Raw genomic sequence first — 26,920 nt, 5'->3', positions numbered from 1 at the left:
TGATCGGAACCAACTTTGGGTGTTCGTCCCTCGGACAGGGGTGGTGGGTCCAGATGCCAAGTATGTGGATATCTTGACAGGGGATTCGGCCTGAAGAAGAGGCGCGATGCCCTGTATGCTAAGTTTTTATGCTACTGGCATAGACGATTGAAGAAATCAGTTACTCATCTACCTATCTGCCTAGTACCTGCTACCTACAACCTTTTTTCATCCCTCACAGCAACATCATCATCTTCAATAATCCCATGTACCTAACAGCCGAGGTTGACAGCTATAATACGTTAGCAAGGCCGCACTTAAAAGGAGGTTAGACATCAACCAAGGTTGGCATACCGTTAGCAAACAGCGCATACGAGTCGGCATTGTTCAGCGCCTGCGACGCACTCAGCGCAACAGAAGCCGAGTAGCCATAGGCATAGTCCTCAGTACCTGGGCTGTAGACGGCAGGGGCATGGGTGAACTCGTGCAGGGTGGTGGTGGCCTGGTCCTGGGCGTAGCAGGAGGAAGTCAGCGCAGGGAGGTCGCTGTAGTACAGGTCGCAGTTGGCAATGATGTTGTAAGCGGGCAGGGTCCAGGCGAGGACGTTGGAGCTGCAGTACCCGTATGTGTCGGTGCAGAGGTACTGGGTTGAGCCGGAGGTGGTCGAGCTGGCCTCAGAGGCGATGGCGCTGAAGCGGGCAGCCACGGAGTTGCGGGTGCTGCTGCTGTCGGACTTGAAGAAGGTCGTGAAGCGTGAGCCACCGCTGCGAGCGGCCGATGCGGCGGCGTTGGCGAGCGAGACAGTGTTGCGCAGCGCGGTTTGCAGGGCTGTGCCACGCGAGCCGGAGCAGCCGCTGATCTGGGTGCGGCGGGCGAGCGTCTTGCCGATGTTGGTCACTTCGGCGGCTTTGGCCCCGTCGACGTCGATGGTGAGCTCGTTGGAGGAGAAGGGGAGTGCGCCGGACACTTGCTTGTCCTTGACGATGGGGACGGAGCCCTGCGAGCGGAGGGTGATGGAGCCGCCCTCGGATAGGTCGCTGGTCGAGGCGATGTCGAAGACGTCCTCGATGGTAGCACCGGGGGCGAGCGAGGTTAGGGCATCCTCAGACAGGTCGGTGGTCTTGATGCGGTACTTGACACCCTGGAACTCGACCTCGTTGTCTAGTATTGTTAGCAGATATCGAGGATTACTGCCCGAGAGACTAACCATTGCGGAAGAGAGACACCTTCTTGACAGGCGAGGCATCCTGGAAGAAGTTCAGGTGCACAAAGGTAACCTCCTCGCTGCCAGTGTTCTGCACAACAGCCTTGATGCGAGTGTTGTCTACCTGGGAGAGGGTGACTTGCAGGCCAGGGCTGTTAAGCTTGACATCAACTGGAGATGCGTTGATGCCTTGCAGCAGGGTCAGGAGGGCAACTGGGGTGATGAACCGCATGGTGAGAATGTTGGCAGATGGTTTAGATGAGAGAGATACCGGTGATGAAGAACAGATACGAGAGTGCCGGGTCGCACAGGGCTTTTATATCCCGTTCGACGCTATCATTGTCAAAACTATCCGCCTTCAAATTCATGATCAGATGGCGACATTACCTGTTTCTCCGTGTAATCAATGTGCTTCTGCAGACTTCGGCGATATACACCAAAACAGAAGGTGGTATTGCATTACCCCTTGTCGTTCTTGGGAGAAACGAAGCTATTCGGGCCTGATCCAGTAGCGATGTCTGCGTGAGCCACCATGACTCGCCTGGGGTCGTCGCCCATATCTTGGCCAAATCGACCCGTGCACACCATGCATGCATCCCTCACGACTAGAACCGCTGGTTATCCCCTTGCCCTTGCGGCAGGCGTGTTCGTGGGGGTTCTCGAAGGCACTATCCAAGGCAACCCCAGCAGCGTGAGCATCTGATAGGACTGCTGCTCTTGATAATACCCCCCGGCCTGCAGAATCACACTTGGCAAACACTAGAACAATCTCAATGGAGGGGTAGTACTATTAGCGCGTGGGCGAGATGTTGGCTTATCATGCGTGGACCAAACCACCAGGCGACGTCTATACGGAACCATTTGCCATACAACCTCATAACCTCCGTTCCCCCAACCCATTGTGTCCAGATCCGCGACAGTATGAGGATTCTTCACACAAAATCAGTGGCTTCCAGGGGAAATCCTCAGTCAGACCGCCACAATGCTTGGTGGTCTCATTGTCCTCCTTCCCCGACAATTTAATATCGAACACTGCATAGCGCCTGGGCACTTTTAAAGATGCAACCCAAGACCGCCAAAGCGACTTTGCCAGCCATTTAGTGCCATAAATCCCCCGCAGTGATCGTCTGATTTGCCAGACCCTACGATCCGGCTCAGCCAGCTCTCTTAGCCTGTGAGGAACAGCAAAGCTGCAGATCTTCTCGGAAACTGGCGATAGCAACCCCCCACTGACCAGGGGACAGGAGTGTCAGAGGATGATCTGATGCCCAATAGGTATGGCGAGCTCGTCGGAGGCTGCCGATAGCCCACTCGCATCGCGGATCAGGTAGATTAACAAATTTAAAGATATGGCTGCGTCTCGAGTTTCGACTCTCCGGTGGGGTTCACTTGCAACAGTCAAGGACATCCCCACTAGTCTAACTGCTGAAGATAAGGCATGTTTCCCACTCGCCTCCTCCCTCTCCTCGTCGCATTGTCGGCCTTCTACCTTTTTTCTACCATGTCGACCGACTCTTCCTCTCCGGCCCTCGAGGTCCGGCTCGCGCCCCCGTCTATCCCTGCCTCGTTCACCCCGCCGGTAGCCGTGTCCATCCCGCTGTCGGTCCTTAATAATGCAGAGTCAGCTGCTACTGTTCTGAACTGGGGCTCGCCTCTTGATCCTCGTGCGAACATTCTTGGTGTCTTCGAGATCCGCGACTCAGACTCCGACGAGCTTGTGACGATCGATACGGTCAAGTTTACCCGCAAGCTCCCTCCGCCGAGAGAGGACTTTATAGAGATTCCTATTGGTGGATCTGTTGATGCGGAAGTGATGCTTCCTCGCGTTCCCCTTGTCGAGGGACATCATTATACCGTCCAAGCGAAGGGCTGGTGGCAGGCCGTCTGGGAGAAACCCCTGCAAGACGTCCCCGCTGATGACTTGGAGAAACTGGCAGGTGCCAAGCGAGGCGAATTTCGGTCGGAGGCTGTGCCATTCACTGTTACCCCAGAATAACCTTAAACGGGTCAGGAGGATGTTACCGAGGGCTTGTATACTTTTGTTGTTGTTCCTCCATGTGATTTCGAAATATACTCCGACACTCTACACTACTCATATGCGGTGCAACAATAACGTTCTTGTGATAGTTGTTTCCTATTTCATGCATCAAATGACTTGGTCATAAAGTATGGTACAGAATTAAATTCCCATTTACTCCCGCTCGATTTTATCCTCGGGCCCGCCTCGTCCTTCGAACTGTTGCGCCTGCGCAAGCCTGCAGAATATTAGCACGTATCCATAACAGAATAGAATAATGTATACTGACCGTCCTCGGTCGTCTCTAATGCCCCCCTCGTCTTCAGGAATCGGCTTCCGGTCGGATCCTGAGGGGATGGCGTCTCGGCCGCCGTACCGTACATCGGCCTCTTGGAACTTGCGCTCGGCCATCTCGTTGACGCCGGACTCGGCAGCTGGGACTGTCAGATCATGCCAGGTATCGTGAGTGGGTTTACATACCGGAGTCGCTCTGAGGACCAAGTCCTTGCTTCGCCTGGTAGGAGTTGAGGTCCTGTTGGGCGCGGGTGGCCATGCGGCGGGCTTCAGCGTCGTTCACCATTTTGCTGTATTGAGATTTTCTCGGTTGTATTCTGTTTTCTCTTGGTATTCTTGTGATTGTACCGCATTGATGTTCCTGGAGCGAACGGTACATCTTATAAGGTCCTGCATTGCCGTATGAAATCATCGCGATGTCACTGCCCTCATGACGTCAAATGGCAAGATCCATCAAGTCTGCGGTGTATACAACCCAGCAGCCTGCGAATATCATCATTATGGAACAGTCCAGCCCCACCGTCCATGGCGGTCAAAGGACAAGCTACCGTCAGAGTCCCTTCTACGTCAGTATTGCGCCTGTGGACTGGGCAGCTCCATAAAACCAACCCAGCTCAGCCAGCCCTACTCTGAATAAAACCACTTACCCACTTGAATTGACACCCACTGGTCGAAATAGTAATAAATCGCTAATAATAATGGCACATGAAAACAAACTCCCCGGCGACCCGCTCACGGCCAGATCCCAAGTCTTGGAAACAGCGGCAGGGGCCACGCAGACTCTCACGCCCGTCAAGCAGATTTGCGCCCATCTGCATGCTTTCCATGTCTATGCTTCTGATCCGACGCGCTGTGTGGAGGCGAACCACTACTGTTCGCATTTGACGGAGGGTGCGTTCTTCCTGTCTTATAATAATATCCTTGATGAAATGAACCAAGAGTAACATGGAGAATTGCGAAATATGCAGACCTCCGGCAGTGTCTTATCTACGACTCCCCCGAGAAAAACGCCCGACTGATCGGCATCGAATACATGGTATCTCCGCGCCTTTTCGAGACCCTGCCGTCCGAAGAACGAAAGCTGTGGCACACGCACGAGTATGAAGTGAAATCTGGCATGCTGATTATGCCGACACCGCGCGGAATCCCCAACCCTGTATGGGAGGCAGCAGAGACGGCGGAAATGCGAGACCTCGCGCCCGTCTATGGCAAGACGTACCATTTCTGGCAGGTCGATCGTGGCGATAGAGTCCCAATGGGTGCGCCGCAGCTTATGGGGAGTTTCACGAGCGAGGAGAGCGTGAGGAGAGCGGCGCCCGGTGGGTTGGCTGAGTTGGTCGAGGAGCGGGACGAGGCGTTTGGAGTGGATACTATGATCAAGCAGGAAAAGAGGAGAGACATTGAACCTGTTGAAAAACACCCTGGTATGTTGCCCCTGGTCAGTGAGTTGATAGTAATACTAATTTGGTGTAGATGCGGATGGTATGTGGCAGGGCCATAGACAGGGCCATGGGCAGGAGTCAGCTAAACCGAGGCCAGCTGCTGGTGCTACGTCGAATATTGGCGAGCAGCGCGCGGCTCAGCATGCAGCCCAGCATGCACAACCGGGTGGAAGCTCTATAAGGGCATTCTCGGCCATACCTGGGTAGATTGGGCTGCTCATGGCATCTCTAGCTACTGCGCCTGGGAATCTTGGCGACGGCACATGTAATTGGTGGTGATTGCACTATAAAAATGAGGATCATGCTTGGATATTGCCCAACTATATCGCTGACTAGATGAACGGGGTCCGTAGTATGGTCTCATGGTGTAAGATGCTAGAAATGAGTTGGATGCGTACTTCAGGGTCAACATAATACGGATTACTGACCACAACCATTCTTACTCTCATTGTATTAGACCAACATAATTAAAGTGACGAGATTTGATATGGATGAACCACCCCGTCAGTGACAACTGAGAAGACTGTCAAGTGTTGCTTCTTTGCTTAATCTCCCACAAACGCTTCAAACTAGACATCATACTCTAGCACCGGTCAAAGCAATGACTCGAAGAAAAAAACACGCTAAGTAGCATACTGAGCCTTGGATTACAACCGCTATGTGTTGCCAAACAAAGGGATAGGATATTTACACGTCGTCGGACAGTACAATGGAAAGCGGGATATAAAGAGTTGGATATGTCTATCAGTTTGTGAACGTGAACGGCTTCAGTCAGTCAGGTACACAGTATCACTAATAACCGGTAGAAAAGAAAGGTTTCTTTGAATCCATTCAAATCAAACTGTGAAGTATTACATTGGCACTGACGGCTGGTATTTAGATGTCTTCTAATTCCTGCCTCCCATCGCTTTCTTTTTATGTCTACAAAACGTTGCATCTTTTATCAGCAGCATGAGTACTTCAACACCTTCAAGGCTGCTGCTACTCCCTTCGGAATTACGGAGTGCTATCCTAGAGAACTTGCAGCATGATCGAAGCGCCCTGCTTTCGGTTTGTCTGACCTGTCAAATCCTGCATGCCACGGCCCGTCCTATCCTGAATCGCAGAATAGTAGTCCACAACCACGACAGGGAGTCCTACGAAACGGCGATGAGTCAACTTCCCCAAGTTACACAGTATGTCAGGGAGCTGACCATCCACTCTCACATTGAAGGCAGGGCTTCTGTGCATCCTATTCCTGCTTCGATGGCTGGCACATATCAACCAATCGACATACTCGCAATCACAGGCTACAACCCTCTCTTTACAGACTTTGTTCCCAAAATCGACGCCATGAATCGGCTAGAGAAGCTCATAATCAAGGGATGCGGATATATAGGTGCTCCTCAGGCCATGCCTTCCTCGGCCTCGAATCTCGAGAATCTGCAGCACAACTTGCAGACATTCAATAGCCTGATCCTGCGAGCAGTCCAGGGAGACGCTCTTCGCCGCCTGCACACATGTAAGTATAGTGATATGCATTCTGTCATATGAGACTGACTCGCTCTTTCTAGTGGAGCTCGATCTTTGCAATCGAGGAATTTGGTACTGCGAAATAGAACCCTTCTTATACCATCCACGGCTGAAGAAATTGTCTATTATGGGAGCTAACATCTCCGGGTTCAGGCCCATGCATTCCCGCCTGCGTTTCTCGCATCTGGAAGAGCTGGGGCTTGTTTGCTGCGATCTTAGCTCTGGCACGATGGAAGGTCTCCTCGCTATCCCTAAAGCCCTTCGCCGCCTCACGTTCGGGGGCTCGCCTCGATCTCAGGCCCGAGAGCGCCTAGACTATGACACCCAACTTTACGTCAACGCCATAAAGCAACAGGCAGATTCCTTGGAATATCTCGATATCAGCCCACCGATATTATTTGACGAGAGACGGGAACCAATAGACCTGCGCTCGCTTGCCTCACTGCGAAGTCTCCGAATCCGACCTAGAACTCTTTACGGCCACTTCGATATGAATCCAGGGCTTAGTAGTCTATCGCCTCTATTCTCAGAGAATGCTCTTCCACAGCCCGCACTTCCAGCTAACCTGAGGCTACTCAGACTCTGGTGTTGGGGCGTGTCCTTTAGATTCGAAGCGCATACGTCGATTCTCAACAACTTGGACAGGTTTGCTGTGACTGAACCCCTTCCTAGCCTTCGCTGTGTCATAATCGAGGATAGCAAGTTTGTCTCCGGCGACTGGGGCGTGCCTCGGGATTACCGTGGTGACCTTACATTTCTTGGAGCCGAGCCGCAGGGCCCGTGGCGGTTCCCGCTTGATTGCTGCTGGGCTGACCGACCATAATAATATTCTACGCTTACATTCACGGTGGACGGCTGTAGAGAGATCGGAGCATCTATCTTGTTAGTTGTACCTATCCCATGGTTGTCTTTATAGTGTTTATAGCATTGCGTTCGAGGTGGCCGATGTTTTGGTTTGATAGATCAGAGATTTCGAATTGAATTTTCACAACGCATTATCCCTTTACTATGTAGTTTCGAATAGGTAGATGCGCCTCACTAATTGTGGAGATGTTCTTGCGAGTGTCTTAAAGGGCTGCCGTCCTGTTCTTGACTTCGTATCCCAGTATATACAACTGTTGTGTGTTATTGCGGCAACACAAGCATTTCGATAGCTTTAACACCACCCAGTAGACATTATCTTTTGATCGTCCCAATATATAAAGCTATTTGAAAAAAGAAATGCAGCTAAGACAGTATAGTGAATTTCTTATCTAACAAGTTAAGTTATACTTCACTGTAAAGTTTGTGTTAGTCAGGGATGACGCTGTTATTCCACAACTGTGATAACTTCTGTTCCTCCCTGCTATATCTCTCTGCTCCTGTTCAAGTTAAGTCTCACGATGGGGTCGTTGCCAATACCTGTACAGCAGCTCGTTCCAAAGCCAATCCGTGTAGAACAACAGAGGCCTCCACGAACAACACTCCTTCATCTTCCAAATGAATTGCTCCTGCAGGTCATTCGTCATCTCGACCAGGACAGGGACGCACTCGCTCAGCTTGTCCGTGTCTGCAGGCTGTTATGGAGACTTGCAGTGCCAGTTCTATACCTGAGAGTCACTGTCAAACCGGGAATGCTCATGTCTTTTGTAGTCACTGTTTCTCGCTACCCACGACTGCTCCTGCGCATCCAAAGCCTAACAGTTGACGACCATAACACGATTGATTCCTCGCAGGCCGAATACCTCGAACTGGTAATTGCTCGGTTGGAGAACCTGCGCGTGCTGATTATCAAGGGCCAGTATACCCAATTTTCCTGGGTGCCACAGGACTTGGTGATCCGTCACAGCAGGCTATATGTGATGTCGCTTCAGTCACCATCGCTCGGCAAGCTCCAGGAATGTACGTATTTTCTCTTCAACCCTATCGGAGATAAGTTAACAGAATCCATACAGGCACTTTGAGTCTCGGCCAAGGAGACCCCTGGGATATGGCAGGCCGCGAATGCATCTTCGTCCATCCCAGCCTGCAAAAACTAACCATCATCGGCGCCCAAATGAGCAATTTCCACTCCTTCACAGAGCGTATCACACTTACCTCCCCCCTGAAAAGCCTCATTCTGTACTGCTGTGATCTCAGCCCAGCAACCTTGCAGAAGATCCTGTCTGTCCCTCGCAACCTGCGCGTCCTCACATACGGAGGCGCCCGCCAGGTCGGCGATCCGCTGTACACATCGCCCCGTCCTCACGAGTACATTGAAGCCATGCACGCCCAAGCCGGCTCTCTCAAAATCATCGTCTTCCACCCCTGGAACTTCAAACCGAGCCAGTCGCGCGCGATCACATTCCGCCGCTTCACCTCCCTGCTCTCACTTACATTCATGCCTTTTTGCGTTCCGACACGGGATGCTCCGCCAATATACGTCAATCTCACTCCCCTGGCCGATAGCAGCCTTCCAGCTAGCTTGATCACCCTAACCATCCTGCACAGAGCCTGCAAGGCTATATCCGGGCTGGAGAACATGATGAAGAGGCAGCTCGCCCCGATATTCCACGCCGGGTATCTCCCTAATCTGCGGCAGGTGACGTTCTTCGTCCCGATGCACGCTATAACTCCAAACGGTATTCCTGATCTACCGCTTGATTGGGATTTGTACTTTCGTGGGCGGGTGAGGGCCAAGAGGCGGACGTATCAGGTTATTCAGCACCAGCCTTTGGACTGCGAGTGCTGTGACGTTGATATGTTCAAGACTATAGTTGATAATAAAGTCATTGAGCTTACTCCTCTGACTCCTGGGTTTCCGGAATGGTTGTTCAATCAACTGCGACGCTAGGTAGGATGATTCTTTTCTTTTGCTTGGGTGGTGGAGGTTGTTTGTGCGGTATGCGGATCTGTTTGGTTTATTTCTGGGTGATAGAGAGGCTAATGTGGTCACTGCACCTGCTTCTCTCCGGGTTGTAGTTCTTTAGTACGGCGTAATGTCATGATTTGGTTGGTTTGTTTTAGATTACTTTCGGACAAGATAGGATAATATAACCCTTATGTCACCCCTTTCCAGGGCCTAAAATAAACCAGTAGAGATATCTCCGCTTTTATAGCAGAAAAGGAGTCTACCATCATCCATTCAGAGAAAGGGGTTAGTTATGTCGTTGGAGTTTCCCGGTCCCGGGTCCAGTTCCAAGTTGGTAGGGCGTGTTCTATTAATGTTTCTCGCCCAGAGGGGTCGGAAGACTATATTAATATATTAATAGTGCACTATTGAGGCTCCAGCTGCCGCGGGACAGGGCGGGAGATGGCGGGAACCTGCCGATCGGACGGTCTGCGAGTCTTGGACTCATGGACTCGCCGATCAATATCACACTGTCCAGGCAGGTGGATCCTGCGGTCTCGACGTGCAATAGATCCTGTCTAATTTCGTTTCTATTATGAGTTCATTCTTGCATCTACCGCTGGACATGGTCGGCCGAATGAAATATATATAGTAGTCTCTGGACTCCAACTTTTGATGCCCAATTTTGGACAGTTCGATTATCGCCTGACTTGAATGTAATATCTGTCAGATGACGAAATAACGGTATCTAGTAACTAATTGCAGTTATACGCTTATTTTCCTTTACAAAGATGTACAAGTGCTGCAACCTTAAATATCAGGCAGGGTGTGACGTCTTGGCGAGGATTTATCCATTCGCTGAGTAATGCCTATCCGATTCCGGCATTGCTCAAAAGTTGGCACAGTTGGAACAGCTGGGACTGGAACCGGAACGCTTGGAGGCGACAACGCTGGGCCTCGGAGTCCCCGGGGTGTCTTATGTTGCAACATGAACTACCATTCATCACTGCTGTCACTACACTATACAATTGTGTCACGACAGTGACATTAACAAAGAATGTTCACTGACTGCGAACATCAGCCTGGATAGGGGAGTCATGTGATGCATAAAGTGGCATGACGTCTGCCAAGTTGAGCACTGTGAGCCCTAAGAGAGGTCCACGACAAGAAAAGGGAGGTGGCGAATCCACAGTGGCTGCTAGTTGCTGTCGCCGGATTTAGAAGCTTGTCAGACAGCAATCAAAAGCAATATGCAGATGTGAGTTCAGGAGGTGAGCTGGCAGTTTGCAGCTGGTGTGGACAGCTCACGGCTGTGAACCGCCTGCAGGTCCCTACACTGTTCCTGCAGCCGGTCGGTGAAGCCATAGACAGTGTATTCGAGAAGTGAAGTTTTACTTGCCACTGAGTGTGTTCAATGATGTTGACTTTGGACCACAGTTCGGGAGATCTGGTTAAGCACGCACTAGGAAATGACTGGCGGCCGTCCTTGGAACGGGCCCTGAACTGGACCTGACTGGATCCAGCATGGAGCCCTTTGTGAATTATTATTGATCTATCTTTAGTCGTTCGACAACGCGGCCGACTCCACATCTGCGAGTCTAGACTAATCGCCGCCTGGCCCTCGCTTTCTGTCGGGTCTGCGGCCTTCAAAAGCAGTCGCTGTCTGCCCGCCATCATCCGCAACCCATCCACTCCTTCGTTGAACTCCCATTTTCCTTTGTTCTTCTTCTAATACTCTCGCTATCATAATGTTCACCAAAACTCAGATTCTCGCTTTCGCTCTCTCTCTTGCCTCTGCCGAGGCCGCCTCCAAGGGTTTCAACTATGGCAACAACAAGCCTGATGGCAGCCTCAAGGCCCAGGCTGATTTCCAGTCCGAGTTCCAGACCGCAAAGAACCTCGAGGGTACCTCGGGCTTCAACAGTGCCCGCCTCTACACCATGATCGTAAGTATCCTTGCTTTGTTGTTGTGCATGACATATCTGACCCCGTGTAGCAAGGTGAAGGCAACTCCCCCATCGAGGCCATCCCCGCCGCCATCGCCGAGGAGACATCCCTTCTGCTCGGTCTCTGGGCATCCGGTGGAAACATGGACAACGAGATCACTGCTCTGAAGTCCGCCATCGAGCAGTACGGTGACTCCTTCACCAAGCTCGTCGTCGGTATCTCCGTCGGCAGCGAGGACCTCTACCGCAACTCGGAGATCGGTGTCAAGGCCAATGCCGGCATTGGTACCGAGCCCGAGGAGCTCATTGGATACATCAAGCGCGTCCGTGAGGCCATCTCCGGCACCAGCCTCAGCGACGCCCCCGTCGGGCACGTCGACACCTGGAACTCGTGGACCAACGGCTCCAACAGCGCCGTCATCGAGGAGGTAGACTGGCTCGGCTTCGACGGCTACCCTTACTTCCAGAGCGAGATGGAGAACTCCATCGACAACGCCAAGAACCTCTGGAACGATGCCGTCGGCAAGACCAAGGGCGTTGCCAATGGCAAGCCCGTCTGGATCACCGAGGGTGGCTGGCCCGTCAGCGGCGACCAGCAGAACCTTGCTGTCGCCTCCATCGAGAATGCGAAGAGGTTCTGGGACGAGGTTGGCTGCCCTCTGTTCGATGAGGTCAACACTTGGTGGTACATCCTCCAGGACGCCGCTGGTTCCTCTACACCCAACCCCAGCTTCGGCATTGTCGGCAACAGCCTCACCACCAAGCCTCTGTACGACCTGAGCTGCAAGGGCAAGTCCTCTACCGGCGGTGGTGCTTCTACCGGTCGTCAGACTAGCTCTGGCGCCAGCTCCGGTGCCAACTCCGGTGCCAACTCCGGCTCCAGCTCCGGCGCCAGCTCTTCAGGTGCCAGCTCGTCCGGCGCTGGATCCGGCTCTTCTACTGTCGCTGCTTCTTCCTCCGGTGTTGGATCTGGCGCTGGATCCGGCGCTGGATCTGGCTCTTCCACCGTCCCTGCTTCCCCCGTCGGCTCTGGCTTCTCATCCGCTGCCCAGGGCTCCTCCACCGTTTCCGCCTCTCCTGTCGCCTCCAGCTCTGGCTCTGGCCTCGGCAGCGGCGGCTCTCTCGGTTCCTCCGGCTCCTTCGGTGGCAGCGGTGTCGGCGCTTCCTCCAGCAGCATCGTGATCTCCCCCTCCGGCTCTGCTACTGCCACTCCTTCCTCTAGCGCCGGTGCTGGCTCGTCTGGCTCGTCTGGCTCTGGCGCTGGTGCTACTGGTTCGGGCGCTGGCTCTGGGTCTGGCACCTCTGACCAGTCCAGCCCCAGCCCCAGCCCATCTGAGTTTACTGGTGCTGGTGCCCGTCTCTCCGGCTCCATCTTTGGCGCGGCTGTCCTTGTCGCTGCCCTTGCGGTTGCTCTCTAGATTATAGATCTTAGCACGGCGCTCGGAATTGTTGGATTATGCTCGGGTTAGAAAAACAGGCTGTATTTTATTATTTTGATTATAAATTACCTTCGTTTGTGTATTCAGAATAAACCTAGAATTGAGGTTTCATACATTCTTCAAGATTGTCCTTGGTAGAAGGGGAGATCTTATTTCGGAAGTGGCACATTTCTGAAACTCAGCCAAGCAATCTATCAATATATAACGTAGTCGGCAATAGAGTAGATCTAGGCTTTGCGTCGCCCTGCAGTGTCCCTGTATCAGCGTCGGTAGCTGTCCCCTCTAGTTTGGCTGTCTCGGCGTGGATGTTCCGAGATGTAGAGGGTTTGTTGTTGGCATTGGGGACACATCCGAATGGGGTCTGCCATCTCTACTTCTTCCCGTATAGGCACGCTCTATTCAAACAGGCTCTGAAATGCATGGTCCACCGTTGAGAATCTCGCTAGGGGCCTCGGCGATGACTGACCTGAAAAGCCGGACCGATCTCTACTGGGGGTGAATATCAGAATGCGGGGAAACAAGAACTCAACGTGGAAGCCAGCATCCCCAGAGTTCAGGCTTAATATTAACAGAGTTTGTCGTAACAACCCCAGTTTAACAGAGAAGGCCATTGCCAATACAAGGAATTCATCGGCGGTCACATTAATTGGCACCCCGCCGGAGATTTCCTCCATCGCAGCCCACCAATAATGGTGCCATCTAGCGCGCGTCTTGGTCTATGCTCGGCTTTTCTTCAGCGCTCGCTCGCTGTGCTTTATCCCGAGAAATACCCGAAATGGCATAATTGGAGACATGCAGTGATTTAATCTATTTCCCCTGAGGCACGATGATGTGCTAGCACGGCGCCCGGCCGATTTATGACGGAACGACGGCGTATTTGACGCGATTGCATTGAGAGTTAAAAGGATAGTCTTTCCCGGCTGGAGTAGGTGGAAGTGAAGTGAACTGAGCTGGGTCGAATTGATTTTGAGAAGCGAGGGGGATATTCATCCAGCCTCGTGTTCACAATGCGGTCCGCTATCACAGGCTCTCTTCTCTGCCTCTTGTCGGCCGTCGTCCCTGGAACTGTCGCCCTCCCTGGAACACCTAGCACGAGGGCAAATTCCAACGCGGAGTCCATTCCCGTGCGCTGGCTCGGAGATACACCATCCTACACCGCAGGAACGACGTTCGGACTTCCCTGGCCGCAGGGCAAATACTACTTCAATAACACCGCGTTCAGCATCTCGGGCTTGCAGAGCGGAGATGCGCCTCTGCACTCCTGGGTCAACGGATACTGGGCCGATGGGTCGATTAAGTGGACAGGGCACGCGCTGCCTGCTGTCGACACCGAGAATGGGACTGTGGCCGATGAGTACAGCGTGAGCGTGAAAACAGGAAAGCCTCAGTCGTCGAGTACAGGCGGAGTGAAGATCCAGAATACCGCCGATACAGTTACCGTCGACACAGGCAAAATCACCGTCGCATTTCCGAAGAAGGGGGCTAACATTGTCGACTCGATAACGACTTCATCGGGCCAGACAGTTGGGCAGAATGGGAAATTGGTCCTGCATACCCAGTCCGGTGTTGCGGAGGATGTTGCTGCGCGCGCGAATGCCTCGATCTCATACAGCAATTTTGAGAGTAGCATTTCGGGGGTTTCTGTTACTACAGGGAATGGGACCTCTCGTGCGCTTGTCACTGTGCGTGGCCAGCATGCACCGATTACGGGCGACGGCGAGGGGTGGCTTCCCTTCGTTGTCCGGTTCTATCTTTATGCGAACTCTGATGCGATTCGCATTGTCCACAGTATTGTCTTCGATGGCGATGCAGAGAGCGACTTCGTCTCCGCGTTGGGAATCAGGTTTTCTGTCCCCTTGGCTGGCGAAGAGTTGTATAACAGGCATGTGCGCATTCCTGGTGAGGAAGGGGGCTTCCTCCACGAGGCTGTTAAAGGTATAACTGGCCTACGCAGAGATCCAGGAGAGGAAGTGCGCGCTGCCCAGGTCGCGGGTGAGAAATTGCCTGATGAAAGCGAGTGGGATGAGCGGGTGACCAGCCGGCTTCAGTGGATTCCCGCCTGGAACGACTATAAACTTTCGCAGCTCTCGCCGGATGGATTCACGATTGCGAAGCGCACTAAGGCCGGGCAGGGGTGGGTGCATATTCCTGGGGGGACCAGATCAAATGGGCTGACGTACCTCGGGGGTGCGACCAAGGGGGGCATTGCGGTTGGATTGCGTGATTTCTGGAAGAGGTTCCCGGCTGGAGTTGAGATTGCCAATGCTGGGGAGGATCAAGGGCAGGTTACCATTTGGTTGTATAGTCCCGAGGCGGCGCCATTGGACCTTCGACCTTACCATGACGGGATGGGCCTAGACACGTATGAGAAGCAGCTGGATGGGTTGGAGATCACGTATGAAGACTACGAGGAGGATTTCAACACGCCGTATGGAATTGCCAGGACCAGCGAGGTATATCTGTACGCGTTTGACCAGACACCCGACAGTGACCGACTCGCAACACTCAGCAAGCATACAAACGAGCCGCCGGTTCTCGTTGCGGAGCCGTCATATATCCGTGAGACGAAAGCCATAGGGATTTACTGGAACTTGCCGGATACCTCTAACGACAAGGCGGCGACTATCGAGGAGAACCTCGAGTTCCTGGTCGAGTATTATGAAGGCCAGGTTGAGTCGCGCAGGTGGTACGGCTTCCTCGACTATGGCGACTACATGCACACCTACGACGAGGATAGGCATATCTGGCGCTACGATGTCGGTGGGTTCGCATGGGACAACTCGGAGCTGTCTCCTGATCTGTTCTTGTGGCAGTACTTCCTGCGCACAGGACGCGAGGATGTATTCCGTCTTGCTGAGGCCCTGACCAGACACACCGGCGAGGTCGACGTGTACCATATCGGCGACTGGAAGGGTCTTGGAACTCGACATGGGGTGCAACACTGGGCTGACAGTGCAAAGCAAGTCCGCATTACCCAGCCGCAGTACCGGAAGTACTTCTACTACCTGTCCGGCGGTGACGAGCGCGTTGGCGAGTTACTCCAGGAAGCACTCGACACAGACAAGACGTATGAAGTTCTGGACCCGAACAGAAAAGTGCGCGAGGACGGCTGGACACCGACTCCAGGTCAACCGGCCACGATCTCCCTAGGTACCGACTGGGCCGGATTAGCAGGCGGCTGGCTGATTGAATGGGAACGCCGTGGCGCTCGCTGGCAGGAAGCACGCGAAAAGCTGACCCAGACTGCCCGGGGTATCACGAACCTGACGAACGGCTTTGTCACCGGCTCCGGTCTATACTCATCAACCACTGGCACACTGACACCGCCCCCTGCGGATCTCAACAACACCGGCCTTGTCGAGGTATCCCATCTCAACGCCGTTTTCGGTCTGCCCGAAGTCGTCTCCGAGCTTCTGGACCACTGGGCTGACGCTGCCCCGGATCGCCTCAAGGACGCCTGGCTCGAGTACTGTTACTACTATTCGGCATCTGCAGCGGAGCAGAAAGCAAGGTACGGGGAGGACTTTGGCAGTCTGAACTTGATCCAAGGCCACTCCCGGTTGACTGCGTATTGGGCGCACGACCAGGATAACTCCACCGTGGCCGAGCGTGCGTGGAAAGAGTTCTATGTTAACAATGACGGCTTCACGGCGAATGAGACTTGGACTAGCGAGGAGGTTAATGGGAGTGCGGTCCTTATTCCGGTGCAGGAGGCGACGTTTGTCAGTACAAATGCGGTTGCGCAATATGGACTCGCAGCGATTCAGAATCTGGCGCTGGCTGGGGATGCCTTGGAGGATTCGCCGTATCCCAATTAATCAGCGTGGTGTTGTATACCTAATAAGAGAATCATTGTACTAGTGTTCGGGATAGCTATGCGTTTCGAGAAACCAAGTCAGCTATTATTCTATGCTATCCATGTGCTGATCCTAGTCTGATCACGTACGTACAGATGCAATATTGGTGGCTTATTGCCGGCTTTTGGGTAATCCCCTTGATAGGTAGATAACAGCCGTACATATTGGTAAGAGGTTGAAGCATTAGATGATCTGCACCGCATTTCACAATGGGTGTCATGGGCATTGCAGGAGAATAAAGAAACAGTCGCTGCCGCCAAACATGCTGCTGGCTTAACTAGATACAAACCGGATTAAGGAAACAAATTGACCCTGGGCAGTCTTTCAGTATCCAAGGCATAAAAGCTACAACCGGACAACCAAGCAAGTACGATACCGGATTAACCAAGCGCAAGCATTTTGATGACGACCAGTGATAGCAGCTTACCAACTCAATAAGCAATCATCCCTCGCTTCTCCCGGCGGCCCATAAAGCTGAAATACCAGGCTCACCATGAGTGACCCGACAGTTGGAGTCCCATTTCAAGCGTTTACCACTGCACCAGTACTCATGGTCGGGGTCCCGACCTTCCTGCAGGGCCTTGGTCACGCTCATACAATCGAGGCATAATCCATGAAAGTATCCCTTCACAGTGTCTGCCGTGGATGAAACTATGCCCTTCCAGTCTACCATCCTGCACATGCACATGTTGTCTCATGTCTCCAGGATATCCCGCTATCGGTACCTTTCGATCTCGCTTTCTTCAGGTGAGCGGTGACTTTGGAGGCGTTGAACCCTCGAAGGTTGCCGATAATATCGTCGATACTGCGATGCTTCATGGTATTTTCTAGAGGCCAGACTTCGATGGATTCGAGTTCTTTGAAATACTCGAAGAAAGTTTTCTCCTTACACGAACATGTGGCGTGACGGAGCATGTTAGCGGCGTGTTCAAACAGACCATTGTGAAGGATATTGCGGAGGCGGCCGCGGGCTGCATTCAACTGCTCTATAACCGACCAATACTGAATTAGATAGCTGAGATAGCACTAGGGATATTGGAAGAGACTCACGCATCACTCTGGGGGGTAGGTGTAAGACATGGCGATTAGTGGGATTATATTCGGATATATGGCCCCTACTACCATAGGCTAGAGTATGGGAAATTTTCTGGAACCCTTCCGGGTAGTCAAAAGCGTAAAAGGGATATAGTAAGGTTCTCTCAAGGAAGTAGTCGGCAACGTATATGGTAGACCGGCGTTTGGCTTCGTACCACGAGACTAACCAGGTTTTGAGCGTCCCATGTCGAAACTCGACCTGATACTTAGCGCATGCACCGATCAGGTTCCAAATCGTTGCAACAGAAACCGGAGAGGAGGGAGTCATGTCGACTGTATTGTGCATACCCCGAAACAGTATTTCCATGGCCTCGACTTCATCTTCGTGCAAGGATATGTCTTGCTCGTCCGATTCTCTCCATTGGCCTTTGAACATTGCGGTGAAATATTCAATGCTTGACAATATCTCTCGCTGGACTTCAAACACAGCACTGTTTGATATTATCTGGACTTGTTTGTTATTTTGGTCCCGTGAGGATTCATATTCATGTACTGTGACTCGAGTATCCCAGTTGGGCGAGATGCTAATTACCTTGCGAGTCATCTCGCTTTGGTCGTGGGACATGGGGATATGTGACAGCCGAAAGGATGTATAGCCAGCAGTGTAAGGGGACGTGGCCTTCAATCGCAGAACTCGAGGTGTCGTGTCAACACCGACTACACGCAGACGGGGAGGTGTTATGGCAGCTCTGTTGAGGTACGATAATGATCGACACAAGAGAGTACGGACGAGGGAGACAAGGATGCGGAAAGATGAATGTGGAAGAGAGAGATATGTATAGTCAAGATGAAGCAAGACAAGAAGAGAGAGAGAGAGAGAGAGCAGGTGCTGTGTTACTGCATCCCACGTGACGGTGAGTCAATTGTCAGTCAATTCCATTTTATTGTTGGATCTCATTGACTTCACTTTCTCAGTGGCGTTCTCCGTTTGACATTTCAACTGAATGAACTCAAAGCCAAGTGAGACGAGGGGATTCGAGTGAAAGAAACAGGATGAACGAGTCAACGAGGAGATGAGATATCGAAAAAGGAAAAATAGCAACTGTTGTGCTAACTGGTTTAATTCACATTTGCTCTATACTGACCGTCTATCCGCTACTGTTCTAGATATCGCCGTCACATTCTACGCCATAATAACATAACCGGCTAGACCGTGTCTGGCTGTTCATGATCCGGCCAGCCTATTCATAACAAATCATAACGCATCATGGTCTTTTCCGTCAACAGAACGTACATCGGCAGCTTGACCGGACGGGTCCCCCCTTGACTCGATTCCCACAATTCTTGAGCCTTAGGGCAGGCCTTGAAATGGTCGAGGAAACCTCGCTGAGAGTAAACCTTTCCGAGGACCCGCATGTGCTTCCTAACTTGCTCGTGATCGGCCCTTTCAAGTGCGGCCTCATACCCAACGTGGCAGCCCGAGCAAGATACACCATCTTCGACCCTACCGCTAGCTTTATCAACAAACACCATTCCCGTAGTCGCCATTTCGCGCGCCAAGGGTGCTTCTTCATGGACCATTCTGGAGTGGTATGGGCCTCTGGGTTGACATTCGCGGAGGACCTGCTGCTCTGAGAGGACGTACGTGGCCCGCTTCTGCGCTTCTAGGTGTCCAGCGTATTTCGGTGATAGCGACTTGAGCATTGGCACTCTTCGAGCGACTTGGGAGAGTGGCTTGTTGGGGAAATAATTCTTCAGGCTTGCTTCTGTTACAACGCGTAGTTTAGGCGAGGAGGTCATGCAGGTCTGGCAGCACCGGATCAGAGCTGGGACAAAGACATATCCGCCGAATGAGCCGCAGAGGCGACAGTTCTCTGTGTGAAGGGCGGCGGTAAGATGAGGTAGTGGGAAGTACGGTGCTATGCCGGTTCTCAGAACCACACACCAGGCGTCGAAGGCATGATCGACCAGAAATTGATACGACGGTAAGCCGTGCACGACCTGAGAGGCCCGCTTATTGACATGGCGAAAGTAGAACAGCGATGCGATATCAAGGTGAAGGCAGATCTCGTTCAGAACTTCAGCGGGGAAGATATCAAGTCTGCCGAGAGTCGCTGCGGGGCCAGCAGGAGGACGCAGCAGAGAATGCCGGACGGCCCCATGACGGGCTGGGTTGACTCTGGCAACAGCAAGGTCCCAGTCGCGACGGGGATATGTAGCGACTCGCAGGATTGCCTCCTGAACCTGGTCGAGCTTGCCGTCCATCGTTGCTGCAGTTGCAGACAACAAGATATCCCAGCCAGCGAACTCGCATTGAGAACGGTGGCAGCCACGTGGCCTGGTCCGCCTGTATAGAGGGTCGACATCAGACGGACAGCCAGAGTCTATTCTATCTCGGTGGCTCGAATTGAATCACGGATCTTGTCACAGAGCTCCAACATCTTGTACGGTTTATGCACGATCCCATCCATGCCCGCGTCCAACATGTCCGCCTGCTGGTCTTGTCGCACGTTTGCAGTGACCCCCAGTATAGGAACACGGGTCCCCTTGCGCTTTTCGAGTGCTCTTATTTCGCGCGTTGCCGAGTTCCCATCCATTACAGGCATCTCCTGGTCCATGAGTATACAGTCGAATGTGTGGCGCTCCCACGCGTCAAGCGCCTCCTGTCCGTTATTCGCTGTGGTGACCTCAAAGCCCGCGATTTTCAGCTTGCGTGAAAGAACCCGTTGGTTTATGATGTTGTCTTCGACAAACAAAATATGGTGAGGGCGCTCTAGTTTGGACATGTCAGTTATTGCCTTGGGCTCTTGCTTGGTTGAGAATTCATCGACGTTGGTGCCGTGCCGGCTTGCAATTGACGAGCTGTCGCCTCGAGATACTGCGGCGGCCAGTTCTGCCGAATGGTCCTTACGATCGTCACTCTTGGTGCTGACTGCGACCTCGTTGACGTGTGTTACTGGTGGGTCCTGAGAGAAGTCCGCCATGGAGGTATCTCGTGCGACGTCTGGAGTTTTGCTGTCCAGATCCTTAATCTGATGGCACAACTCATCGACAGGAGACTCTCTGTCTTCTTCTGTGATCTCAGGCATGTCGACACATCGACGAATAGTGAAGAAAAAGCCGAAGGTGCTTCCTTCGCCTTCCTTGGAGCTGACGCCAATCTCACCGCCGTGCATATGGCACAGCCTGCGACTGATATTAAGACCCAGCCCGTATCCCCCATAGATCCGGTCTGTTCGAGGTGTTGCCTGTTTGAATCGCTCGAATAGCAGTTTCTGGTGCTGGTCGCTTATTCCGATCCCCGTATCCTTGACGGCGACCATAATATATGCGCTCTCCCCGCGACCCCAATCAGGACCCCCAGTAGAGTCAAGCTTCAAAGCAGCTTCGTTTGGCTCAAAGAATACGACATTCGGCGGGTATGAGGGTGGTCTAATCTTGGAAGCCCCCATGGAGACTCGAATCTTCCTTTCGCTCTCCGACTGGGCCGTGAACTTGATAGCATTGGAGACGAGGTTGATCAAGACTTGACCCATCTTGTCGAGGTCGGCCACCACCCAGTCCAGATCACAATCGGCATAGGACTGGTCAAGCTGGTACTGGAACTCAATACGCTGCTTGCGAAGCTCAGGCCGAAACATGGTCAGCAGCGTAGCCACATGTGTTTTCGGCTGAACTTGTTGCGGCGACAGGGTCAGCATCGACGCATCCAACTTTGAATAAATCAGCACATCGTCGATAATCTTCTTCTGATGGGCGATGCAGAGATTGATCGTCTCCGCGGCCTCTGCAATCCTGGCCATCTGCTCCTTCGCACCCTCCGGTGCCTCATCCTGCACTGCATCCATGATATCCTCCGCGCAGTGCAAGATCGCAGACAGAGGGTTGCGCACCTCGTGGCTAATCATATCAATGAACCGCTCCTGCTGTTGCTTGCGCTGCTTCGCATCATCCGCAATCTTCCTCTGCAATAGCTCCGCCGTCTTCTCCAGTGTAATGTCGCTAATCATACAAATCAATCCGCCGTTATCGCTCAAACCAAACTGCTCTACATCGTCCTCGTCTAGCGGCGTCAGCGAGAGAGCCCGCCAGTCCTCCGTCTTTCCTGTCGCTCGGTATTCTCTGCGGATCCCCGTCTTCGTCTGCACAGCAACATGGTAGGCCTCGGCGATCTGCTCGTAATCATCGTAGTGGATCGACTGTGATAGACAATCCAGGCCCTTGGGCAAACGGCTCGCGGTGAGCTCGTGGAAGCGCCGGTTCACGAAGACAATTTCGTCGCGCGGGTTCACAACCGCCACGCCGACAGGTAGCGTGTCCGCCAGCTGCTGCGCGCAGATATTCCCGCAGTGTTCGCCCTTCGGCATGTCGATCGATTGGACTGCACTGACCGAGTACTGATACCCCAACTACAGCGCGGATCAGCACAACACAGGAAACTGCTTATCGCCAGGATTCCGATCTGTCATCGGTCTTCAATTAGGATGATATTGCCGCTCGAACCACAGTTGATTTTTTCCGCCTTCCGAACGTTGCATATCGTTTGCATGACGTCGTGTTGGATGATGTCAGGCTCCACATTCCGGGTGCAGTGGCGTCCTACGAGGAATTCTGGCCCGACTGTGGCTTTGGCTGGATAGGTACCGGAGGTGCCCTGTGGCGAGAAGAACGGCGCTGTCGAATTTGAGGGACGTGGCCATGATTACAATTACCGACCCTGGATTACCAACCACTGTGGTGGCGGAACCAAACATGCTACACATAGCCGGATAATTGGCCTCTCCCTATGGTATTTTGTATACTTTGGCTCCGTGGCAAGAATTGTCCTTCAGCTAACATTCAGTCGACAGCAGTATCGCAAGAATCTAGCCTAATGTCATTAGATTCTGTCTGTTATCGTTTATTATCTAATTAGAAACCTCTTCAATTGACCGTTTTCGCGGCGGCCGTATCATAAACTGTGCAAGTTAGCCCTATCCCAGCATCGCAGCAGAGACTTACAGTGAACGGCGCCGCCCCAAACTCGCACTCAAACCGCTCTTCCTTGATAGCTTCAAATCCAGCCCTTTCATAAACAGGCCTGCCCTCTTCTGTCGCCTCAAGATAAAGATCCAGCCCCAACCGGTCTGCCTCATCAGTCCCCCACTTCAACAGCTCCCTGGCTATGCCTTTCCTCTGGTAATCGGGATGCACGCAGATACCTTCCAACTCAACCCTCCTCCTCAATGTCACTACCTTCCCATATCCTGCGTCTGCAGGCGAAACGCCTAGAATCTCCCTTTTCCCTTCCTGGATCATCCTCCAAGAGGGCTCCGCCACCTCCTTTCTCAGCTCGGGGATATCGAGATCAAGCCGCGCTCCAACAATCTCGTCAACGGACTTGTCGACGACTTGGTCTGTTTCGTAGACTGCCCACTGTGCCCAACCGATTATTCTACCTTTTTCCTCGACTTTTGCCTCTCCGGCGCCATTTGGCGTGCTTGAGATGGATGTAGGCGGAAACGCAGAGGAGTCGACGACTTTAAACGCCGTGATGTGTTTCTCTGTGAAAGACTTTTCCCTGCTGGCTACTAGATTTGAGATTGACGATGGGGATAGTTTCCCGGTGTAGAGCAGCCGGTTGTTGACGTGGAAGGCAGCCTCGGCGAGAAGGTAGACGTCCCTGAGGTCTGTTATGCGCAGGGGTTGGATTTCGATATTTGCGGGTAGGGCTGGGGCCATTTTCGTGGTGGTGTTCATATCCATTGGTAATGGTATAGAAATTCCTGTCAAAACAATAAATATTGACCAGAATCGTGGTGTGATATTTAAGCCCCGCGGTGACTCACTCGTGCTGACCAGGAGCGTCTAGCCTCGTCTTTGCGCAAGCTACCGTCGTATTTGTTGGAGATGCTTAGCAGGCCGTTCCTTAGTACTGCTTCGATCCCATTTGAGGAGCAGAATGCGACAGCCTAGTGGGGGGGGGCGGATAATAACGCTGCCTGACTATTATATTAGGCTATGCTAAGTCGGGATAGGACATTCGAGTACAGTACGAGTGGTTGCTTTACAACATGAACGAATATAATTATGCCACAGCACATTGTTCTAATAAAGTTAGACAAGCTGATTTTCCAATTGCTTTACTAGGCTGCAACGATTCCACCAACCGCGTCGCGATAAAGCCCTTGTTTACAAATCTCGGTCGAACCTCGCGGACAGGGTTACACAGTAGAACAACACCATTGCGGCCATGAAAATAATGCCCGCGTCTTCACTTACAGAGTCCATTAAGGCTAAGGAGCTGCCTGGTTAATCTGGTGCGCGGAAACCAGCGATTCAACACGCGCGCGTTACAGGACAGCAGCTCTATTCCCCTGTGGACGGCTGCTCAAAGCCGAAGAGGAACCTGGACAGAGCCAGTTCTCCTTTTCATCAAATCATTTTCCTTGGACTTTCATCATTCTGATTACTGATATTGTAGCCCTTCATCGAAGCCTGCGCCAGTCTCTACCTCCCTCACTATGGACACAATGAACATCTTCCAGATACGTCCGTTGGCCGACTTCATCAAAGCATGGGCAAATTCAACGAGTCATGTTGTGAAATCATTCAGACGCTGTAGAGATATTTAATTTTTCTCCATTATTTTGAAGCAATCTTTGTCAAGATGGTGGCGACTTTGTCGGCAACGAAAACATTTCCCATACATCACCGTCCAAGGTAGACAATCGCATCATGGACGCAGTCCAGTGCGGTTGCCATTTGTAGAACAGGCTCAATGGCACGGAGATATACGTAACCTTTCAGCGGAACAAGTATTCGTTCTGACTAAATTTATCCGGTTTCATTTGCGGTACAAAGAGTTGGCTAGTGGTGCCTCGCTGCTTGCAATCTACGCTGTGATATATATTTCTTTGTTGATATAGTGGACAACCACCATTGAATTTCAATACAAAGGCGTTCCGAAGCCATTCTGTCCAACGGCTATTAAAAGGCACAAGCGATGTGTCTACGTTACAGATTTCTACAAACAGGGGCTTCGTTGCTTATTATGTATTGTGAGACGAGAGTAAGTGTAGATAACGACACTGGTATATGGCAGGCAACAAGGAACTCCCGAAACTTGCCTGCTACAGTCGTGACGGAAAGCGGACGAACTTTTGATTCTTACCTGTCTTGAAACAACATGAAAGCAGCCGTAATGTCAAACAACTGGTGTGCTCTTTGATATTGGCGCTACTTAAACCGACTTGCGTACCGAGTACTTCCAACCCCATTCATCGTAGATCATGGCGGAAATGAATCAAATCCCTCCGCTTCAGAACTTGCCAGTCGAGTTACTATTGGATATATTTGACTACCTTGATCGGGACACCGTGATTCGCCTACGCTGCGTATGCCGTCGTCTTTATGATGTCGTGGCGCCGGAGCTCTACCGGCACCCGCGCATCGACGACGATCAGGGTGACTCTTTTGCAGCATGCTTGGACAAAAGTCCTGAACTCGCCAGGCATGTCAGGTCCTTGACAGTGCACTATCATCAGGGTGTGATATCCGGTCGAGATAAGATCAATTCCCTAACGCAGCTCAGACATTGTAGACCACAGCTACCCGATCTCCCGGTGGCACCCTCTGGGAATCCTCAATATGCAGAGTCTCTCTCGACGCGACTCGCTCACATGGATGGGCTTGAAAAGCTGGTAATCCGAGCACATGCATACGAGGACGCTTACGAGGATTTGGCAATAGCCCGGAACCAGGAGGTGTCGACGCACATCACCAGGACCCGGCAGCTGGAGGAATGCGCAAAATTCCATACACTCTTCCTGCAGTCAGTCTCGTCTCCGATTCTAATAAACCTACAGACTTGTATGTATTCTCCATGAAGTCCCCTGCTAACATCGCCGAAAGAAAGGGCTCTGCCCATTGGGACACGCTTTCTTGAAACGACCCTCAACATGCCATCTAACCCCCCGAAGGACCGGTTTCTTTCATAATCCACATTAAGCTAATCCCCATCTTAGGCGAGCTCAACCTGAGCAACGGTGAATCCTGGGACCTTGGCTTGCGGGACTCTATCTTCCTCCACCCCCATCTAAAATCGCTTTCGATCTACGCAGCGACCATGAAAGACTTCTGCTGCTTTAACGAAAACAGAAGACACACCACCTCCCTTGAAGAGCTTACCCTGCGCGGATGCGATATTGGAACTGAAGCTCTGGGCAAAGTCCTGGCGGTCCCAAGGGCCCTCCGACGGTTTACCTTCAAGGGCACGATTCGTCAAATACCGCTCCGCGCGAAGGAGGCCAGACAGCACTATGTAGACACCATTGCGCAGAACCAGGGGCATTCACTCCTTGCTTTGGACCTCGAATTTCCCCTGCTGACCCCTATGCCGCGTCGAAGGTACCATACGGATTTCTTATCGTTTTCTGTTTTACAGGAACTCGCCACTACGGTGGAGGTGCTCGAAGGGAATCTCTGTCGATGGGTCAGCCCGCTCACTATTCACCTCTTCCCGCAGAGCTTGAAGCATCTTCGCATCATGGATGACCGTGATACGCATAAATCCACGGTATCACCTGGATTGTATGCCGAGGCAGCTCACAAGTGGTTGGTCGATGATACCCTACCTAATGTCAGAACGGTGACTTTCATCACGAGGGAAAATGTGTCCTATGTCGTTCGCCCTATCCCAGAGGGGTCTGACATAGTATTTCCCAACACAGATGTTGTCTTTCGGCGGCAGTATGTCCAACCGCAGGATCCGTTCCCAGACATCGAGTGTCTCTGTTGCGAGAGCTGGACGATCTGTGGGAATTCTTACGGGCTCTAGTTGCTGTTATGCTCGGGCAATATCTGGACTGTTAGTCAAGCATAGCTTTACATATTATGCGCTAAGTGCATATACTGATGTATTATTTAGGCACAAATTTCCTTTTGTTTTGTAGTGCAATAGCTAATGCAGTACATATCATAATATTTCTAATTATCAAGATGCTGGCCATTCATACAGTTGTATTTAGACTAGAGAAAAGTTAAATCAATATTATCTTTGTTCGATACTCCTCTATGTGGTATAAATAAGAAATTATATTAATCAACGGCATGCTTCGGCCGAATCTTCATCACAAACGACATCCCCTTCGTGAGCGCCGTTATTCTCCAGTAAGCGGATTATGCTTTCTTGCCTTTCGACGTATGCCACATAGAGCGGTGTTCGACCTTCTTGGTCCACTGCGTTGATTTTGGCTTCTCGCTGCAGCAGTTTCTTGGTCATGTCCTCGTCCCCATTTTTTGCCGCGATATGGAGTGGTGTTAAGCCTGTATAGCCGGTCACGTTGACTTCAATCCCCTGATCTAAGAGAAAGTTAAAGAATCTGTTATTTCCATAGGAGGCCGCA

At 52.1% G+C, this 26,920-nt stretch overlaps 13 protein-coding genes across 13 annotated transcripts; 7 read left to right on the top strand and 6 right to left on the bottom strand.

The window, feature by feature from the left end:
* Positions 1-307: 307 nt before the first annotated feature.
* On the bottom strand, positions 308-1,415 carry mep20 (putative penicillolysin/deuterolysin metalloprotease; the record flags this gene model as incomplete). The annotated part of the gene is made up of 2 exons (XM_040807599.1): positions 308-1,140; positions 1,187-1,415. The coding sequence occupies 2 exons, from the start codon at positions 1,413-1,415 to the stop codon at positions 308-310; spliced, it is 1,062 nt and encodes a 353-aa protein (XP_040671807.1).
* A 1,033-nt stretch (positions 1,416-2,448) lies between these two features.
* On the top strand, positions 2,449-3,388 carry ASPVEDRAFT_45462 (uncharacterized protein). Its single transcript, XM_040813291.1, has one exon. It carries the CDS (start codon positions 2,622-2,624, stop codon positions 3,177-3,179), a length of 558 nt encoding a protein of 185 aa, XP_040671806.1. The 5' UTR covers positions 2,449-2,621; the 3' UTR covers positions 3,180-3,388.
* Positions 3,375-3,780, bottom strand: ASPVEDRAFT_139464 (uncharacterized protein; the record flags this gene model as incomplete). The annotated part of the gene is made up of 3 exons (XM_040807580.1): positions 3,375-3,438; positions 3,490-3,634; positions 3,681-3,780. The coding sequence occupies 3 exons, from the start codon at positions 3,778-3,780 to the stop codon at positions 3,375-3,377; spliced, it is 309 nt and encodes a 102-aa protein (XP_040671805.1).
* A 242-nt stretch (positions 3,781-4,022) lies between these two features.
* On the top strand, positions 4,023-5,458 carry ASPVEDRAFT_175438 (OBAP family protein). Its single transcript, XM_040808778.1, has 3 exons — positions 4,023-4,385; positions 4,463-4,918; positions 4,968-5,458. The coding sequence occupies exons 1-3, from the start codon at positions 4,193-4,195 to the stop codon at positions 5,141-5,143; spliced, it is 825 nt and encodes a 274-aa protein (XP_040671804.1). The 5' UTR covers positions 4,023-4,192; the 3' UTR covers positions 5,144-5,458.
* A 429-nt stretch (positions 5,459-5,887) lies between these two features.
* On the top strand, positions 5,888-7,639 carry ASPVEDRAFT_874742 (uncharacterized protein; the record flags this gene model as incomplete). Its single annotated transcript, XM_040818072.1, has 2 exons — positions 5,888-6,437; positions 6,490-7,639. The coding sequence occupies 2 exons, from the start codon at positions 5,888-5,890 to the stop codon at positions 7,269-7,271; spliced, it is 1,332 nt and encodes a 443-aa protein (XP_040671803.1). The 3' UTR covers positions 7,272-7,639.
* Positions 7,640-8,067: 428 nt separating this feature from the next.
* Positions 8,068-9,675, top strand: ASPVEDRAFT_154138 (uncharacterized protein; the record flags this gene model as incomplete). The annotated part of the gene is made up of 2 exons (XM_040808395.1): positions 8,068-8,329; positions 8,383-9,675. The coding sequence occupies 2 exons, from the start codon at positions 8,068-8,070 to the stop codon at positions 9,258-9,260; spliced, it is 1,140 nt and encodes a 379-aa protein (XP_040671802.1). The 3' UTR covers positions 9,261-9,675.
* Positions 9,676-11,005: 1,330 nt separating this feature from the next.
* Positions 11,006-12,621, top strand: bgt2 (GPI-anchored beta-1,3-endoglucanase EglC; the record flags this gene model as incomplete). The annotated part of the gene is made up of 3 exons (XM_040807565.1): positions 11,006-11,203; positions 11,254-12,116; positions 12,315-12,621. The coding sequence occupies 3 exons, from the start codon at positions 11,006-11,008 to the stop codon at positions 12,619-12,621; spliced, it is 1,368 nt and encodes a 455-aa protein (XP_040671801.1).
* Positions 12,622-13,649: 1,028 nt separating this feature from the next.
* Positions 13,650-16,460, top strand: ASPVEDRAFT_87362 (polysaccharide lyase family 26 protein; the record flags this gene model as incomplete). The annotated part of the gene is made up of 1 exon (XM_040818049.1): positions 13,650-16,460. The coding sequence occupies one exon, from the start codon at positions 13,650-13,652 to the stop codon at positions 16,458-16,460; it is 2,811 nt and encodes a 936-aa protein (XP_040671800.1).
* A 481-nt stretch (positions 16,461-16,941) lies between these two features.
* On the bottom strand, positions 16,942-18,159 carry ASPVEDRAFT_32369 (uncharacterized protein; the record flags this gene model as incomplete). Its single annotated transcript, XM_040810600.1, has 3 exons — positions 16,942-17,165; positions 17,225-17,485; positions 17,550-18,159. The coding sequence occupies 3 exons, from the start codon at positions 18,157-18,159 to the stop codon at positions 16,942-16,944; spliced, it is 1,095 nt and encodes a 364-aa protein (XP_040671799.1).
* Positions 18,160-18,779: 620 nt separating this feature from the next.
* On the bottom strand, positions 18,780-19,799 carry ASPVEDRAFT_55774 (F-box protein; the record flags this gene model as incomplete). Its single annotated transcript, XM_040815116.1, has 1 exon — positions 18,780-19,799. One exon carries the CDS (start codon positions 19,797-19,799, stop codon positions 18,780-18,782), a length of 1,020 nt encoding a protein of 339 aa, XP_040671798.1.
* A 119-nt stretch (positions 19,800-19,918) lies between these two features.
* ASPVEDRAFT_140024 (uncharacterized protein) lies at positions 19,919-21,901 on the bottom strand (the record flags this gene model as incomplete). The annotated part of the gene is made up of 1 exon (XM_040807621.1): positions 19,919-21,901. One exon carries the CDS (start codon positions 21,899-21,901, stop codon positions 19,919-19,921), a length of 1,983 nt encoding a protein of 660 aa, XP_040671797.1.
* Positions 21,902-22,402: 501 nt separating this feature from the next.
* ASPVEDRAFT_45453 (GNAT family N-acetyltransferase) lies at positions 22,403-23,417 on the bottom strand. The gene is made up of 2 exons (XM_040813290.1): positions 22,536-23,417; positions 22,403-22,492 (listed from the first exon to the last, which is right to left on the bottom strand). The coding sequence occupies exons 1-2, from the start codon at positions 23,253-23,255 to the stop codon at positions 22,442-22,444; spliced, it is 771 nt and encodes a 256-aa protein (XP_040671796.1). The 5' UTR covers positions 23,256-23,417; the 3' UTR covers positions 22,403-22,441.
* Positions 23,418-24,805: 1,388 nt separating this feature from the next.
* On the top strand, positions 24,806-26,352 carry ASPVEDRAFT_32367 (F-box protein; the record flags this gene model as incomplete). Its single annotated transcript, XM_040810599.1, has 2 exons — positions 24,806-25,385; positions 25,541-26,352. The coding sequence occupies 2 exons, from the start codon at positions 24,806-24,808 to the stop codon at positions 26,350-26,352; spliced, it is 1,392 nt and encodes a 463-aa protein (XP_040671795.1).
* Positions 26,353-26,920: the final 568 nt, after the last annotated feature.

This window comes from Aspergillus versicolor, assembly GCF_001890125.1.
Source record: "Aspergillus versicolor CBS 583.65 unplaced genomic scaffold ASPVEscaffold_10, whole genome shotgun sequence".
NCBI lineage: Eukaryota > Fungi > Ascomycota > Eurotiomycetes > Eurotiales > Aspergillaceae > Aspergillus > Aspergillus versicolor.
This window is presented reverse-complemented; position numbering and strand designations above follow the sequence as displayed.